This window comes from Mesoplodon mirus (genome assembly GCF_964341445.2).
Source record: "Mesoplodon mirus genome assembly, chromosome: 15".
Classification (NCBI taxonomy): domain Eukaryota; kingdom Metazoa; phylum Chordata; class Mammalia; order Artiodactyla; family Ziphiidae; genus Mesoplodon; species Mesoplodon mirus.
In genome coordinates this window covers 83,658,196-83,676,317 of record NC_138991.1, presented here as the reverse complement: position 1 = coordinate 83,676,317, position 18,122 = coordinate 83,658,196, and the positions used below count along the sequence as shown (strand labels likewise).

The following is an 18,122-nucleotide window of genomic DNA, read 5'->3' as shown; positions in this document are numbered from 1 at the left end:
TCTATCTCCGTCAGGCTGCTGTGAATACAGGGTGCAGTGTGGTTCCAGGTATGTCTTGGGCGGTCACAGGAGTCATGTTCTGGGCCTGGACTGTCCCAGGGCCCGGCACGTTTGTCCTGGTGAGACGCTGGCAGGACGGGCCAGCCACGAGCCATGTCCACTCCTGACCCGAGGCCCTTCTTGCCTGGACGGAAATGTGACTTAGGAGTTGTTTTTCCGTAAAAGGGGGGTTGGGGGGGGTCAGTGACTGATGTCCTAAAGTGCGTCTTCCACGTCGTTACCACTTTCAACCTCAAGGTGGGAAGAATGGTGTTTATCACGTGACGTCGGGTAGTTCCAGGCTGCTTGGCTTCTGCTGCTTTACCCCGTCCGCAGATCAGACATCCCCACCCCGGACACTTGGGGGGCCCCTGAAGCGGGCGGCTCTTTGCTGAAGCCTGGCGTCCCAGGGGGCCCGGCATTTCCACTCCCCCACCCCTCTAGAGATAACGTGTGTGTTTATACTGTAGGAATCTTTCCTATTTTGCTGATTGTCAGGGACTTTGCAGAGGACTAGGAAACTCCCTCGGGGGACACTCAGTGTTTTGGTCGGTTTCCCCAGGGTGGAACACGCCCCCCAGACGCCCAGACACCCCCCCACACACCCACCCACGAGGCCCGCCTTTGACTCGCGTGTTCTCAGCCCAGAGATGTCCTGCTCACCTCCTTCCACCTCTGCTCCTTCCCTCCGGACGTGTGACGCCAGGGTGGCTGGGTACCAGGCACAGCCCTCTGGGCGGAGGCCAGCCTGCAGTGACGGCTGAATGGGGTTTATTGAGGTCTGTGCGGCGGTGTGCGCGAACGCACGTTCTCCAGGCCGGGCCTGCTGGGCCCTCTGGGCATCGGCGGTGCCCTGTCCCCGCGGACGCTTCCCCAGGAAGGGTTTGTCAGCACAAGCCTGCGCGCGTCGTGGAAAGTGGCGTGGCGGCTGCCCGGCCTCTCCTCCCGTTTGCGAGCCCGCTGTTCATTATTTCCACTAGAAATCATTCTGTGGAGAATGACAGACTTTTCTCTGGGTTTTGCTTTTTGAGAGTTAGATATAAATTTTCTATGATCTTTTACAAAATATGGACTTGGGACAGGCCATGGATCCCCAGTGCCCAAGCCCAGAAGTCGCTGTCTGTTGTCTGCACTGGTCAGGGTGCCCCATGGGTCACACAGGTCAGATGTCAGCGAGGTTTTCCCAGATAAGCCCTGCACTGTCTGTTTCCACCAACCTGGACATTTCCTGATCTGTCCTGAGGCCGGTGTGTTTCCGGGGGACGGTTCTCGCCCCCTGTGGTCAGAGCATGGGCCAGGCGTGGTGTTTCGGTTCACTTGTGTGCAAGTCCAGAAGGGGCGCTGAACATGTCTGGGACTGGGGCTGGCGCACCGGCGCTTCTGAGCTGGCACGTCCTGCAGCACCACGTCGTTGGAGGAAGCAGGGCAGAGAGTCTTCAGGGACCCCCTCCCCCCAGCCCCCATCAGCGTTGCACCTTCATTGAACCACTGTGTGCCATGGCATTTGGTTCCCGGGTGGGTGCATTTGGAAGACCTGACGCTGAGTGTGTGAGCATGTTACTAGTAAGACGCTTTCTCTCCCCTCCTACCTTACTTTATAAGCTGGGGTTTTGTGTGTTGCATTCAAAATGAAATTCAGAAAGAGCTGCTTTTATTACTGCATCCTACCTTACGGTCGTTGGTTACAATTTCTATACTCACAGGACTTACTGTCTCCATGTTTGGGGAATCTAGAGGAGAGGACAACAAGAATTAAAAAAAAAAAAAAAAAAAGGGCTTCCCTGGTGGCGCAGTGGTTGAGAGTCCGCCTGCCGATGCAGGGGACACGGGTTCGTGCCCCGGTCCGGGAAGATCCCACATGCCACGGAGCGGGTGGGCCCGTGAGCCATGGCCGCTGAGCCTGCGCGTCCGGAGCCTGTGCTCCGCAATGGGAGAGGCCACAGCAGTGAGAGGCCCGCGTACCACAAAAAAAAAAAAAAAAAAAAAGATTCCTTAAAATTTCTACATAGATTGCAGCAGATTCCTGACGAAAAAGGGGTGATTACCGACTGTAGTGGAATTCACCATTCATATCAACTGCTAGGTTTTTCCCAGTCACAGTGTTTTATTTTTTCGTTCTTCCCTTCCCGTGTTTAGTAACTATCTCCCGAGCCCCTCCTTCAAAGCCACAGGCGGCTCCCCCTTCTGAGGAGCTGGGCAGGGAAGCCAAGTGAGGGCAGCCCAGCCGGAGAGGAGGCTCTGCGTTTGTGTCCAGGACAGTGGCACGAAGAGCTTTCACATGAGCTTGACTTGTGGGGATTCGGGGGCCGTCTTGTCATTTGGACGATGGCGGGAGTGCCTGGGCGCGTTGGGAGCGTGGAGGGCACCTTCCGGGGGCGCTGGTAGGTGTGGGCAGAGCAGAAGGAGGCGGGCGATGCTGGGCTCTCGGTCAGCTCTCAGCAGGGACACTTTTTACCTGGGTTTGGGTCCCACTTTCAGAGCTTGTGTTGTTTTTTCTCTGAATACTTGTAACTTACAAAATCAAAATTTCGACATGGCTTGAAGACCGCAGTCCCCCTTGTTAGCAGCAGGAACTGGGCCACGCCTGTGGCTGGCGGGCCCCGCTGTACCAGCTGCAGGGCAGCGGGGACAGACAGCAGACAGGTCGGGCCGTGCGGGCTGAGACCCAGAGTGGAAGCCCCGATGTTTCCCGCCCACGGATTGGCTTGCAGCTTCCGACCGTGAGGGTGGGCGCCGCGGGCCTGGGAACCGGTCGGGGAGGCGGGCACTGTGCTTCCCCGCTTCCTGACCTCTCCTTGGGCGCCATCGTGTGGCCACCACCCGCCCAAGTCCCCTGGCCGCCCTCGGTGCGGTGTCAGGACAGTGGGAATGGGGCAGTGACATGAGCTCCGGCCGCCCGCGCCGTCCGGGGGTCCGGGCATCCTGTAGCACCGGGCCCACCTCCTCAGCTCAGGGTCAGAACTCAGGACGTGTCCTTTCTCTCCGCAGTGTCCCCAACTCCTGCCCGGCCAGCCCCCGAGGGGCCGGGTCCTCCAGCTACCGCTTCGTCCAGAACGTGACCTCGGACCTGCAGCTGGCGGCGGAGTTCGCCGCGAAGGCCGCCTCGGAGCAGCAAGCCGACGCGTCTGGAGGGGACAGCCCCAAGGTCTCAGCCCTCGGCGCGTTGGCCGGTGACCGGGCGTGGGGTGCTGGCGTCCCTGCCCCTCCCTCCCTCGTCCTCCCCTCGTCCCGCCCACGGGGACGGGATGGCTCCGAGCGTAATTACAGTCTCTGAGAAGAATGTCAGGCTCTCGCCTTACAGCCTTGTCTTAGTTCGTTCCCATCTGACAACTGTTTTTAAATCAGTTTGCAGAGGAGGTGAGAAATTTCAGAATTAAACTATGAATAAACCTAATTTTTACCCCCATGGGGGAGACACAGCTCTTCCTAGCTTAAACCACATGGATTAAACAAGAGGAGGTCGTGGGGATTGGTTTTAGCGGATACCCTGCAAATCTGCGCGCTCATTGGAGGGTTTTCTCCGTGAGCAGGTGGCCTGTGGCGGGGCGGGGGGGGTCGGACCGGAAACGTCTTTCCAGGCTCACCCCACGCTGGCTGTGTCCTCAGGACGAGTCGAAGCCGCCGTACTCCTACGCACAGCTGATCGTGCAGGCCATCTCCTCGGCGCAGGACCGGCAGCTGACGCTGAGCGGCATCTATGCACACATCACCAAGCATTACCCGTACTACCGGACAGCCGACAAGGGCTGGCAGGTGCGGTGCGCCCGGGCCCCGACTCTACAACCCCCGGGGGCTGGGGGCTCGTTCCCCGGCCGGCCGCGCCGTGTCCAGAGTGAGCGCCCCCTTGGGTCCGGAAACGTTCCCGCACTTGGTGCTCCGGCTCCTCCTGCGCTAACTTGGAAACACGCTGTCCCCGCTCTTTCCAGACGGTTTCTTGTGTGAGTTCACCAGACCGTCGCCGGCCTTGTCCACAGCCAGCACGTCACAGCCGCTCAGGTCTCCTCCGGGGCCACTCTGTCCCGTTGGCTAGTTGGTTCAGTACAAGCTCTGAGCTGGGCGTCTCCCAGGCCAGGGCTTGTCCTTCTGTTTTGCTTCCTGTATAAGGGGTGGTCGTGAGCCTGTGCTGAATTTTCACAAGAACAACCACTGTGAAACCCCTGTCCTTCCCCAGTGAGCCGCCCCCTGCCCCCGAGGAGGCCTCTCCGGCCCGGACCCGGGGCCGTGCTGTCCTGGCTGCTGTGCTCAGGTCTGACTCGCCGTGACCAGTGACTCCCTCTGCTTTGCCCACAGAATTCCATCCGCCACAACCTCTCTCTGAACCGCTACTTCATTAAGGTCCCTCGCTCCCAGGAGGAGCCCGGGAAGGGGTCCTTTTGGCGGATAGACCCCGCCTCCGAGGCCAAGCTCGTGGAGCAGGCGTTCCGGAAGCGGAGGCAGCGGGGTGTCTCCTGCTTCCGCACCCCCTTCGGGCCGCTGTCGTCCAGGTAAGTCCCTGCCCCACCGCCCCCGGGGGCCGTGGCCACTCAAACCTCTTCGCTGGTTTTTGGAGAGACCGGCTCAGGTCCAGCCAACCCTGTGATAGGGAGCGAGCAGACACGGCAGCTGGTCCTCCACGTCGGTTCTCAGACGCTGGGATGATGCGCGTTGGGAATGGGGGGAAACGGAGGCGGACGAGGCCCCTCCCGCTCACCGGACTCGACCACCTCTCACAGGCCCTGTCTCCAGGGAAGGCCCCCTTCTGAGGCCCTGGAGGGTGGCACCCCAGTATGTCTTTGGGGGACATAGTTCAACCCTGTGACCAACACCGCTTGTCACGTGTAGACAAGCCCGCCGGCCAGCTGGGGATAGTGACGGGGCCTGCGCTGTGTGTCCAGCGCTGCCCAAGGAACCCCGCGTAAAGAGTGTCTGTAAGGGGGCCCGTCCTCAAGGTCACACTGGTAGTTGGGAACCTGTTCTTGTGCTGGTAGAACTTGCACTGGGGCGGGTGGGGCTCGGGGAAGGAGCCCCTAGGCCAGGAGGAGAGCTCAGCCAGAGCTTGGCATGCGCCACGTCTCAGGGAGAGAAGGCAGGGGTGCCTCTGCTGCGGGTGGAGCAAAGCCGGATTAGCAAGGCCCTGATGGGCGCTCGGAGCCTCATGGTGAGAGGGCCGTCACAGACACGAGGGCTGGAGAGTGACCCAGTGGCCACCAGTTTGAGCGTCAGACAGGTCAGATGAGGCCGCTAGGCCTGGGTCGGGGAGAGTCTACTGTCCAGCCCATCCCGGCAGTGCTCTGGGCAGGAGCTGGGCGAGATGCTCGATTTTAGACCCAGGCGAAGTGTTCTGTGGATTATTAACCTGTGCGAGACAAAACGGCTGGGCTCCCAGCATGTGCTTTACTCTCCGGGTGTCGATTTGTCCAGGGGGAGGTTGGTGCCCATCCCAGCAAAGCTGCTGTTTTTCACCCAGAAGCCCGAGCCGCTTTCCTGGGAGGCTGGCCCGGGCCTTCAGGAGGTAAACACTTTGGATCGTGGCCTTCACTGGGCCTTTAAACGCTGGGTGATGTTACGTGTACCGGGCGGAGTGCCAGGGTCGGAAGTCCCTCGCGAGGACAGAGAAGCATCGGGAAAAGTTGGGCAAAGGCAGCATGTAGGGCACGGGTGTTGAGATGTCTCCCGTTTTGATAAGTGGCGTCTTCGTTTCTTGTCGTATGTACTCACTGCTGTGGTCCTGTCTCCCCCCTCCTAGGAGCGCCCCAGCTTCACCCACCCACCCCGGGCTCATGTCCCCGCGTTCCAGTGGCCTGCAGACTCCAGAGTGCCTATCCCGGGAGGGCTCACCCATTCCGCACGACCCTGACTTTGGGGCAAAGTTAGCTTCTGTTCCCGAGTATCGGTATTCCCAAAGCGCACCCGGTAAGAAGGGTCTTGTCCTCTGGTCTGATGTGGCGGAACTCGGAGCCACGCCCCACCCAGGAAGGGGGCACGCGGGGGTCTCCGCTGACCCGCATCCTCCTCCGCAGGCTCTCCCGTCAGCGCCCAGCCGGTGATCATGGCCGTGCCGCCCCGACCGCCCAATCTGGTGGCCAAGCCCGTCGCCTACATGCCGGCTTCCCTAGTGACGGCCCAGCAGCCCTCGGGCCACGCCATCCACGTGGTGCAGCAGGCGCCCCCTGTCACCATGCTCAGGGTGGTCACCAGCTCCGCCAGCTCCGCCAACGGATACATCCTCGCCAGCCAGGCCTCGGCGGGGGCTGCCCACGAAGCGGCGGGCACGGCCGTGCTGGACCTGGGCAGTGAGGCGAGAGGTAACATCGCCACGCAGTCCCTTGGTGGGGACGTGGGTCTCCAGAAGGTGGAGCTGTCAGCTTGGGCCAGGGGGGCTGCAGAGCCCAGGCGTGGGGCCCAGGCTGTCTCTGGGGGACAGTGGCTCCCGGGCTGTGGCCTTTCCTCCCCACTCCTGTTTCTCGGGAAGCGCGTCCTATGAAGCAGCACTGATCGTCCTCTGAAACGCTGCTCCCTCCCTGTGCGCAGCACCTCGGATGCCCAGCGCCCCCAGGTGCCCCTGAACTAGGTACGGGGCCTCAGCTTGGAGTCGAAGGAAGAGTCCTGTAGAACCCCCAGCAGGGGTCCTTAGGAGGCGTTCAAAGTACAACACAAAGTCCTGAGTTAGAACTCTGGACCCCAGGGAATTAATGAGGTCAATGTTGAACCTGTAACCAGTGCTGTCAGAGACCCTCGAGAGGACACTTTTGAGTGAAGCAGCATCCTCCTGACCACCGATGGCTGATCTCAGCGGCTACATCTTCTCTAATACCATCCTAACGACACATGCGTTTTGGGGAAAGAAAACTTAGTTACGGCTCCAAGTGCAAATCCTTTCATTCCAAACAATACGCTTTTTTTCTTAGATTAAACTTGCTTTGGTTAAAGTGCAAGGTATTTACATTTTTTCCTAAAGCCCTACTACTTGTTTTTATCTTGTCAAAACATTCCATCACTGGAAGTTTTGGAATGGAAGTTGAGAACCAGGGTCTTTTCCCAGTGTCCCTGCTTCAGGGCCCCCTTCCCCACATGGACAGGCTTAGGCTGGGACGCCTGTGAGTGCCACCACGGGTGCCATGAGTGTGGCTCTGACGCACGCTGTCCCCGCAGGCTTGGAAGAGAAGCCCACCATCGCGTTTGCCACCATCCCTGCCGCCAGCCGAGTGATCCAGACGGTGGCCAGCCAGATGGCCCCAGGGGTCCCCGGACACACGGTCACCATCCTGCAGCCGGCCACACCAGTGACCATCGGGCAGCACCACCTTCCGGTCCGGGCCGTCACTCAGAACGGCAAGCACACCGTTCCCACGAGTAGCCTAGCCGGAAGCGCTTACGGTGAGGCCCTGCCCGGCGTCCACTTCCTGGCCTTAAGCTCTGTGGTTTGACCAGGGTCAGTGCAGCAAGAACATTTTCCCAGTTCGTGCAGTCGTCCATTCAGTTTATCGGGCACCTGCTATGTGCCGGGCACTGGGATACGATGCCAGGGCAGCCCCGAGGGAACAGGCAAAATCCCCAGGTCACGGGGCTCATGCCCTGCTGGGGATAGAGGTCAGAGAGGGAAGTGAAACGCCACTGGCACCCTGAGCGCCACGCAGGAGAGCTCATGGTGCCGGCAGGCCCTGCCCGGGGGGAGGCGGGAGCCAGCGGGGTGTCTAGAGGGATCCACACACACAGGCGGCAGCGCGAGGAGGAGACAGGGATGGAGCCCCCGGGGCGGGGAGTGGGCCGGGGTCCGGGAGGGGCTGGCGGCCAAGCGCTGCCGCTGGCTTTGCCCAGAGGCGCCCGGCGTGCCTCGGCCCTCGTGTGGCCGTGTGGCCGCGCTGGCCTGTGTTCAGGACAGACGGGCGCCGCTCCCAGCCGGCCTCCCAACGTGACTCTTTCTCCTCCGCCCTAGCCCTCGCCAGCCCCCTGCAGCTCCTCGCGGCTCAGGCTAGTTCGTCCACCCCGGTGGTGGTCACGCGTGTGCGCGAGGTGGGGCCTGAGGAGCCGGCAGCAGCGGCAGCAGCGGCGGCCACCAGCACCGCCGCCACCGGCCCCTCCGCTTCTCCCCCCGGGGAACCCGAGCTCAAGAGGTCCCGAGTGGAGGAGCCCGTGGGGACTGTGACCACTCAGGCCGGGGCGATTGCGGCTGCCGGCCCACAGGGCCCCGGGACCGGGGAGTGACATCGCCCGCGTGGAGGTGGAGTGGGACACACGCCAAAAGGAGTTCCGGAGCTGGGCCGAGGCGGCCGACACCACCGCCGCTCGGGACCGAAATGAGAGGGCGCCACGCGGACTGAGCTCAGTGCCAAACGGGCAGGACGGCTCCGTCCACGTGCACCCGGACACACTCATCCTCCCGGCGTCTTATCTCCTGCCCCCTCTCTGGTTTAAAACAAAAACCCATAAACACGTTCAGACAGCTGATTGTACGGTTCTGGGAATTCTTTGTTTTCGTTTCCTTCTCCCCGAGCAGCACCTTTTCTCCCCATGCCTTTCGTCAAGGGCGTGGGGAGAAGGTGGTAGCTCAGCGTCTCCGGGACCACGTCCAGGCGGCCCCGACCCCGCACAGGAGCCAGGCTCCCAGAGCAGCCTTCGCCCCGAGGACGGGACAGAGATGCAGCTTGGTGCATACGGGCCTCCAAAGGAGAGCACAGGCCTGGGGATCCAGCCCTGTTTGTAAGAGATTGGAAAGAGGTGAGAGAAAGGCAGCACCGCCAGATTCCAGACTGTCCTATGGTTTCTTCTCCTAAAAGTGACATAGAAAGTATTGGCATTAATGGGACGGAGTGGAGGGGCCTGGTTTGGCTTTGGGCCCCAAGTGTTTCTGGTTTTGTTGAAACACGGAATTCAGGCTTCATCGTCAACCTGAGACAGACACAGAAGGGATCATCAGTTTCTGCGGTTTTCGTCTGTAGACAGTTTAGCGGCCGTAGGTCTGGGCTTCTTACTGGCATTAATCCCACGGAGATAAACCTGCCGCTCTGTCTGTTAACTTCAAGAAAGACTGACGGCCTCCCGGACTGGTGTTCAAGGCAGAAAGCCGTTCACACGAAAGATCCACCTGAGCCAGTGGCTGCAGCGTCTGGCCTGCGTCCCAGCCACACGGGGGACACGCGGCCACTGGTCCTCGGGGGAAGGAGGTGGCTGTTCGACAGGAGGACTGTCACGTCGAGTGGCCCCCGTTTCCCGGTGGCTCTGATGGCTGGCTGCCACGTGGCCGCTCACCAGGCTTTATCACCAGGTTCCGGTGTCTTCACCGCCCGACAGCCTGCCTGGCGTTTCCCATCGGAACCGTGTCTGCCGCCCGCGGCGCCGGAGGCCCTGGGCTCGGCCCGCAGCTCCCGCCGCCTCGGTGGGACCCCCCTGTGCCCCCCGGAGACGTGAGCAGAGCAGGGGGAGCCCGCAGTCCTTCGGCTTCGCTGGGAGAACGTTCTCAGGAAATGTTACGCACGTCTCTGTGAAAAGTGGCTTTCAGCTTGGCCTGGCGCCCCGCGTCAGCCCTTCCACACGAGCTCCGGCGGCCCCGGCGGAAACGGTTCCTCCCTCACAGAGACCCGTCCACATCAGGGCCCCCGACAGCAGCGCCACCGCAGGGCCAGGCGTGGCCAGGTGCTCTAGCTGTCGCGGTTGTCCCTGCACGCCTGGCCCGGGAAACGCCTGGTCCGGCGTCCGCGGCACTGAACCCACGTGGGAAGGAGCTCTCCTGTGACGCGGCCAAGACGGGGAGGGGTGGCGCCTCGGCCCTGTTCCCGCCCCAGGGTGAGAGGCGCTCACGCCCCGCTGACGTTGTGCGTTGCGTCGCGTGGACTGTGTCTTTGGCTGCGCCTGGTGTGTGTGGGCGAGTGTGAGAGCGAGTGAGGCCGAGGCGGGCGTCCCGACGCCGGTGGCCTGGCCCCCGTGGGTCCTCGGCCAGGCTCCGGGGCGGCCATCGCTTCCTTACCCTTCGTTGCTGCTCGGTCCCGGGGCCGCGCAGGCCTCCCGCACGGGCTTTTTGCTCGCGGGCTGCCCTCCTAGGGAGAGCTGGCGCCCCCCACGGAGGACAGATGCCCGGGACAGCTGAGGCCACAGGACGCCCTCAGCTCCGGGCCTCGCTGCCTGGTCTGGTCAGTCTGGCCCTGACCCTGTGCTTTCCTGACTTCTGAGGTTCTTTAGTTTCTGTCTGTCATCAGCGGCGATCCCACTGTTTATTCTGGCCGTGGTTCAGGGAGAAGGGAGCGGAGGGGGGGGGGGTGACCGGAACCGGAAGGGAGACAGGGGAGCGGAGGGGGGGGTGACCGGAACCGGAAGGGAGACAGGACAGGGTATCCTTCGGTGACATTCTGCCACGTGGAGAGCTTGTGCCTTTTTCGCTCCTCCTGGGAAGGAGAAGAAGGGACCCTGTGGAGCCCGGCCTCGGGGGACCTACCACTCCAGGTTCACGGTATGCTTCCGGATGGGCCTTTGGTCACCTGACCAGATGGCATGCGTGGCTCCCGCCAGCACTTGTCCTGGGACTGGTAGCCACGGGGCCCAGGAGTGGCCAGCTCCCCAGGGAAGATGCACGTCGTGGCCGGAATGGTCGCCGATGTCCTCAGATGGTTCCACACCCCCTCCCCCCGCCAGACCCGTCCACGGGAGCAAGGGCGGCAGGCCAGAGCGACGGGAGCCGCCGCCCTCAGGGCCCGGCGCCTTGGCCCGCCACAAGCATGCACTGCGGCGCGTGCGCTGAGCCAGCTGAGACTGGGACAGGAAGCGCAAGCAAGTTGACCTGGCCTGATGGTCCTGTCACTGCAGCCTCAGGGCACCCAGGGGCTGGGATCTGCGCAGAGGATCAGCCAGGCGGGTGCGGCTCGGGGCAGGGCACTTGGGCCCCTGTTGTCACAGCGGCTCCCTCTCTATCCGGGTACCTGGGTCCACCTGTCTGGCTGTGCTTGACGAGTCATCACCTTTACCAGTGCCAGATACAGGAAAACATGCTCTTTGCACAGGAAGGAAGTCACGAAAATCACTGCTCTTAAACAGTTAAGTGTCTCCTTCAAGACAGTTGGGTCCAGCGTCGGCAGTGGGAAGGGCTGCACCTAGGAGCTCATCAGCTGCCCCGGAGTGGACACCGAGTGTCCCTCGTCCGCCATCTGCAGCTTTCTCCCCATGCGAAGCTCCCAGTCACACAGCGCCGTCGAGGGCAGAACCTGTGATCAGTGCTCAGACAGTCTATCCAGCTTCACTTCTTCTTAGGTCCGTAAAGCGTACACAGCCTGCATTCCCCATGAGATCAGAGTCGTGCTTGGGGGGGGGGGTCCCTAGGCCGGACGCCGTCGTCTCTGACTTCGCTCGCTGCAGGGGGGCCCTCGGTCTCCCTCCCGGGGCCTGGTTGGTTCATGTTTGGGGCTTGCTGTTTGTGGGAGTTTGGTGAAAGTGGATTTCTGAGTTGCTAAACGTGCATCGGTGATTCTCAGGCTGGAAGGGAATGGGTTTGTGGGGGACCCCCCGGCTGCCTGGTCCCTTCTCTGGACCTCACTGGTCCTGGCGAAAGACTAGTTCAAGGTCGCAGACATCGTTCAGCTAATGCTCTTACTTCCTCTAAAGGTAGCTCTGCGGGGACCATTCAGAGGGAGCTGTGCATCTCCCGGGGCGTGTTGTGAGACCTCTGTGGACAGAAACCCCTTTCTTGGCCGCTTGGAGTTCAGAAGGAGGAGAAAGACTTTTTTCTTAATTTTTTTTGGCTTTTTACTTTGGTCAGTTTCTTCCTTTATGCAGACAAAGAACAGACCAAATGTGAGAGCGTGTTAGAGAAGAGAGGTTTGTTTGCGGGGCTTTTAGGGTTTAGACTTACGTACAGTTGATGCAGGGGAATGAGCTGTTTTTCTCCAAAAGCCTCAAGTTCTGCTCTGCCCTGGGATGGCTTCATCTGGGATGAGGGACTGTCGTGCCCCCGGGAACGGGCTTCGGGCGCCACGGACCATGGCGGCCGCCCCTTGCTTCAGTGCTGGGTAAACAGTGTGCTGCTTGTTCTAGAATAAGTTACCCAAAATGATCATGAGGCTCTGCAAGTAGAGACGGCCAGAGTTGCTAAACCGAGGCCCCGTCCCCGCATGGCTGACAGTGAAAGTGGCTTCTCCACGGCTGCTCGAAGCCGCCCTCATGATACCTCTGCCGAGAGAGACGATGGTGTTTAATAAAAGCACCATTTAAACCATTCACACGTGCTGCTGTAAAGGTGGGAGGGCCCGAGAGGGAGGGAGGGAGGGAGGGAGGCCCGGGGCTGGGGTGCGGTGGGCACAGCAGTGGTTTCTGTCCGTGGTCCTCAGGTTGCTTCCCCATGTTCTAGAAATTACTCTCATCTCACAGGTTCCTTTCTCGAGGCCTTGCTTCCCGCGTTAGGGTTCAAAATGCTCAGGACGCAGCTCTCGCCATTGCGTGTGTGCCCGCCCTTCCTGTCGGGGCCCCGCTTCTCGCGTTTTCTTTTACCACCAGAAGCTGCTCCCTCTGGGTCCAAGGGCGGCGGGTCTGGGCCCGACGCTTGCAGGTGTCCTCGGCCATCGGTAACCGCGCGGCCCCTCGGGTGACCTTGGCCGACTGTGAGGGTCTCTGCAGAGAGCGGCCACCCGCTCTGTCCAGCCCCGGAGTCTCAGCCGCTCTGCAGCGCAGGGTGTGTGACACACCACCAGCATTTCCTCCGAACGGAAATAGAAAACGGGCCGTCTGCCGAGTGTGTTTAGGGAAAGTAGTTTTGCTCTTACGCTGCAAAGAAAGGACGGTCACTTGCCGAGTTGTCGTGCCCCCAGCACCGCCGGGCTGTCGGGGGCGTCTCTGCGGAAGGCCTCCCAGCCGGGCTCGGGCCGCAGTTCAGCCCTGCCTCCGCAGGGACGGTCCCCTCCTGCCATCAGACCGTGTCCTGCTGCGCCACCACCGCCCCCCCCCCCGCCCCCCGTGCCTGCTCCGGGGGCACAGGGCGACTCAGCAGAAGAGAGAGGTTGGAAGGATTCGTGCCTCTAGGTGTGACGAGACCCCCGTGTCCCCATCACATCCGAGTGGATGTCTGAGCAGCTGCTGTGGGAGGTCTGATCTGTCGGGAAAACTGTCCCTGTTCCCGCCCCGAGCAGCACGGTGACCCTGCGGCCTGCTGATGGGAGGCCTCCTGCAGACTGGCCCCTGGCCAGGAGCAGGGCGCTGCTGCTGTGTTCTCACGCGGGGCTGGAATGAAGAACTCTTCGAGTGAGCGAGCCTCAGGACCCTCAGTGTCTTTTCTTCTCCCGCACGGTTTTCGCTGCTCAGTGTTTTAGAAGAGAGTGAAGGCAGCAGTCACTTTGTTTCTAGGCTTCTCTCTTTCTCTCCAGGGAGGAGCCCCACTCAGAGGGTTTCATTCATTCCTTGTACCTGCTTACCATGCTGGTAGCGATTGGGAAGAGGTCGAGAGAAGATGAAGCAGACACGCTTCTCTACTTGAGCTGACGTGCCAAAAGCTGGCTGCACGGGGCCCGCACCCGCGGCCGGATGAGCCAGGGTGTCTTCAGTTTATGCCTCCGGGTTTTAGTCTCCCTTTCGCGTCCAAGGGAGACGTGAGAGGTCTCCAAACTACTCTCGCCTTTTTGCCCCAACCCAGTTATTTTAAGAGTCAAGGTAGAATTGGAAGAATTCTAATTCATTATTCTTTATTTGAGAATCTTCTCCGGAATCGTTGGCTCACTTGATTCGTCCAAATATTTATTGGTGGTTTACTGTGTGTCAGAAACAGTAAAAAGTGCAGGGGAGGCCAGACCTGAGAGGGACATGGCCATTTAGACCTGCGACCCCCCCCACCCCGGGGTTAACGTTCCAGTGGTCTGACACTTTAAAAAGATTCTGTGCTTCCTATGTAAAGGTTTTCTTACCTGCAGTAATAGGACTTGCTCCTCTGAGCTGTTGCCCAGAGCCACGAGGAGTGCTGTGACCTGTCCCCAAATTCTGAACATATTGGCTGAGCTGGAATGAGGCCTGTGACTCTGAAATGGATTTTTTGTGCTTGAAGTTAATTGGCCTAAAGGGGATCGAACTACACCTGTGGCCTCTTATGATCTTGGCCTTTAAATTTCTGGGTTAACTGGTCCAAAAAAATTTTTTTAATAAGTTAAAATAGGATTTAAAACTCCCAACACTTTAAGTTTGGCCCTGACCTCCTCCCCTCCCAGCTTCCTTCCAGAAGGGCTTTCTGAGTACCTGGTAGCCCAGAACTGACCTGGCTCGATTTCTAGCTCAGGACGGGGATCCGGGAGGAAAGAAGAAAGTGTGTCCCTGCTCGTGGCTTACACTCAGGCCCTGACCTTGGGCAGCTTGGCGCACGTGGGGGAGGGTTACACCCAGCACGGATCGTTCCTTCTTATCTGACTGAGAATTCTCCTGTAAAGATCATTTGGGGGGGCGGGTGTTGTTAGGGGCGTGTCTGTGTGTGAGTGGTTTTTTTTTTTTTTTTTTTATGGTGGCTGTCTAGAGTATTTTTCACAACATGTTTAATCATCAGTGCTTTAAAAAGTGGTGGTATCCTGTACAGTGAATTAGGTCCCAGAGCGTTGGATGGGAAGCTGCACCACCTGTGAGTGTGATCGGGCCTGTGGGACACCCAGGAGGGTCGGCTCGAACCCCGGCCCGGGAACGAGAGGATGGGGCGGGGCCCACCGCAGCTGGGCCGGCCTGCGTTTTCATTTCAAATGGGATACAGTATTTTTTTAATAAGGAGCCATACTTTTTTTTTTTTTAAGTTTGAGATCTGAATGTGATTTCTAATTGTACCAGACGTTAATGTTTTAAAGCTATAACAAAGTTTAAAATTTCTACTTTTTGTTTCTCATTCATTTTAACTGTTCTTTTATCTATTAAATTGTTGTATGTGGATGGGGAAGTTTTGTTTCTCCTCTTAGCATTTGTTTCTATAACCAGAAATAAAATTATATATTAAAGAAACGACACGGGGCTCTGTGTGGTCTTGGGAGCGGCAGCTCCGCCCCCTCAGCTGCGGGGAAACCGCCGCCTGCTCTTTTCGGGGTGCTGCTGGATCGACAGTCACCGGAAGGGGGCGCTTGGGCGTTGGTGCCGCAGACTGGCTCTTGACTTGGGGTTTGTCACAAATCCATGATCTTCAAGTTTCCCTCATGTTTGTGCGTGGGACTCATCCCCTCGTTCAGCTGATAACGTGCCTTTCTCAGATTTCACAGTGGTCAACGGTGCTGACTAAGGTTTGAGGACTTCTCTTCCTCCCTCTGGTGCTCCATCACCGCTCCAGCTGAAGCCTTCATACAACAGTGACAGATTAATCACAGGTTAGGATTTTAGCTAGAGGGCAAGCAAGAGTGAGAATAATGAGTTTTAGGAGTTATATTGGCTAATTCCCATCTTTTTTTTAACAATTTCCTCTTTTATTTATTTATTTATTTTTGGCTGCGTTGGGTCTTCATTGCTGCGCGCGGGCTTTCTCTAGTTGCGGTGAGTGGGGCTACTCTTCATTGCGGTGCACGGGCTTCTCACTGCGGTGGCTTCTCTTGTGGAGCACGGGCTCTAGGCGCCTGGGCTTCAGTAGTTGTGGCTCATGGGCTCAGTAGTTGTGGCGCACGGGCTTAGTTGCTCCATGGCACGTGGGATCTTCCCGGACCAGGGCTCGAACCCGTGTCCCCTGCATTGGCAGGCGGATTCTTAACCACTCCGCCACCAGGGAAGTCCCTCATTAGCATTTTTAACTGTTTAAGTTTTTTAAGTTTTGTTTTTGATTAAGACAATCATTTCTCACTAGTAAGACCTTAAAATAGCATTTTACGCAAATGTACATTTTGTAAGAAATAGTCAAATATTACCCGTGGTAATATCACTTGGGGTGTGTGTGTGAGTGTGTGGGAGCACATACTTCTCAATAAAAGTTAAGCTACCCTATGAACCTGGGTGAGTTCCAAAGGCAAGGGAGTGCGTATCCCCACCAGAAGCCAGGCTGTGCATCGCAGCTGTAATCACTATTGCCGAACTTTGGAAACAAACCAAATATTCATCACGAGTAGAATGGAGAAGTTGCAGTAAACTCGTACCGTCACACACTGGTGAGTACACGGCGGTAAGAGCCGCTGTCATCCCACAACACAGGTGAGCCTCGCGGCATCACCGCGAGGGCAAAAGGCAGTACTGTGGGCTCCGTTTGTATGAAGTGTAAGAAGAGGCAAACCTGATCTCTGGTGATGAGAGCGAGGCTAGCAGCTGCCTCGGGGGAGGGGAGCCAGCGGGGAGGGGGAGGCGTCCTGTATCCTGAGTCCTGGCCGTGGCCGCTCAGGTTTACAGCAGCGTGTGCTGGCGCCAGCTTGCGAGAGCCGCGTGTTCAGTTTTCAGGAATTCTGAGAGCTAACTGTTCACCAAAGCCACTATTAAAATTGTACTTACATAAACTTAATAATGTAAAAAATTACGTTAAGACCCAAGGTAATAAATACTCAATTCACAGCACACTATTATTTTACTATTACCGCTGCTCTCGAGGTTGTTCGTGTGGATTGGGCCTGTATGGTGAACAGACTGTCCAGTGGGATGCTTCTTACTGTGTATCTGCTCCCAACTGTCCAGTGACAGCACGTTGGCAGCTTGAAATCCGCCACTGTGGGAGTGTTCACACCACGGAAATTATCAAACACTACAAATCAGCCTCCCCACACCCACAGCGGAGCCAGTTAAAGGTTTACCAGCATACCACTGAGTTATGGAAGTGTGAGACATCACTGAGGTCATTTAAGATTTGTGTGCTTTATATATGTTTTACTTTAATAAACTTTGTGTGTGTGGCTGTGAAACTGGTATTTGAACTTTCCAAGTCTCACATTTTGTAGGTCCAAAAGCAGTTACGTTTGGATTTGATTTGTAGGCCACGGCTCAAGTAAACCAGCAAATTCCCACCAAAACCACGTGTCGTTATTAAGCGATTGTCTGGTAGCCTCAGACCCAACTTTCTGTGCTGTTCCATGCTTCCAGGGCTGGGCCTCTCCAAGCCCGTCTCTGCTGTGCCGGCTCCTCCCTGGCCGGCGGCCTGACGCGGGGCGTTGGCGGGGCCTGGAAGGCCGGGCCTGGAAGGCCGAAGGCTGCTTCCTGTTCTCCGCGGCTTTCTTCAGCTCCAGGAAACGTCCTGACCACAGCAGCTGACAGCAGTGGGTTGTCCCAGCCCGTGGAGGCCTCCTCCCAGGTCAGTTTCAGCTCTGCGGGACCCCTCGGCCCAGCCGAGGCTTTCACCGTTCCACCCTCTTCCCCTTGTTCCCCCAGCATTAGGAGCAGCTGCTGCTCCCTGTGCCCCTTCTGTTCTTCCATACCTGGTTGCAATTCTTTTTTTTTTTTTTTCCGGTTCGCGGGCCTCTCACTGTTGTGGCCTCTCCCGTTGTGGAGCACAGGCTCCGGACGCGCAGGCTCAGGGGCCATGAATCATGGGCCCAGCCGCTCCGTGGCATGTGGGATCCTCCCGGACCGGGGCACGGACCCGTGTCCCCTGCATCGGCAGGCGGACTCTCAACCACTGCGCCACCAGGGAAGCCCATGCAATTCTTAATATTGAATCTTCTAATGAAATACCTGCTTTGCATCTCCAGACGGGCCTCTGACGGACGCCAGGTGCGCGGAGTCCGTGCTGACCTCGCTCAGGCCTCCCTGCAGCACCTGGGACTCCCGGTTCGCTGGCCACTGCTCAGCAGGCAGCGGGCAGAGCGGCTACAGGCGTTGACCTGGAGTCCAGGTGCTGGTGCCGATCCCTCCTCCGCCTACACGTATGAGGGCCCTTAGCCAGTCTTTTAGCTTCAGCCAGCTCATCCTTCAAATGATAACAGTAACGCTCTCCTCAGGGTGAGAAGGCCATATTAGGTGAGACGGCCGAGGTGCGGTGCTCAGCAGGCTTCCCAGAAAGACGGCCTGTAACCAGGCTTCCTTTGCCAGTTTCCTTCCTCTTCACCCTGAGGCTCTTCGGGGCTCTCGGGGGGTGCCCGCCTCGCCCCATGCGTTCTCGGGGCAGATGCGTTCTCACCGCCTCACCCGCCGCCACTGGCTCCCGGCTCTTCAGCCTCAGCACCAGTCACCCGCAACATCTCCACTTGGGCGCTGTAAGAGCATCTCACCAC

General features: G+C 58.8%; 1 protein-coding gene across 1 annotated transcript in view; it reads left to right on the top strand.

The window, feature by feature from the left end:
- The window catches only part of FOXK1 (forkhead box K1), a 69,246-nt gene extending 54,040 nt beyond the window's left edge, over positions 1-15,206 (top strand). Inside the window, exons 3-9 of the mRNA XM_082644426.1 lie at positions 3,028-3,184; positions 3,646-3,792; positions 4,330-4,523; positions 5,765-5,931; positions 6,039-6,323; positions 7,171-7,395; positions 7,955-15,206. Coding sequence (XP_082500552.1) covers positions 3,028-3,184; positions 3,646-3,792; positions 4,330-4,523; positions 5,765-5,931; positions 6,039-6,323; positions 7,171-7,395; positions 7,955-8,223 — 1,444 coding nt within the window. The 3' untranslated portion in view covers positions 8,224-15,206. The remainder of the gene's footprint in view (positions 1-3,027; positions 3,185-3,645; positions 3,793-4,329; positions 4,524-5,764; positions 5,932-6,038; positions 6,324-7,170; positions 7,396-7,954) is intronic.
- The last annotated feature ends 2,916 nt before the right edge of the window (positions 15,207-18,122 follow it).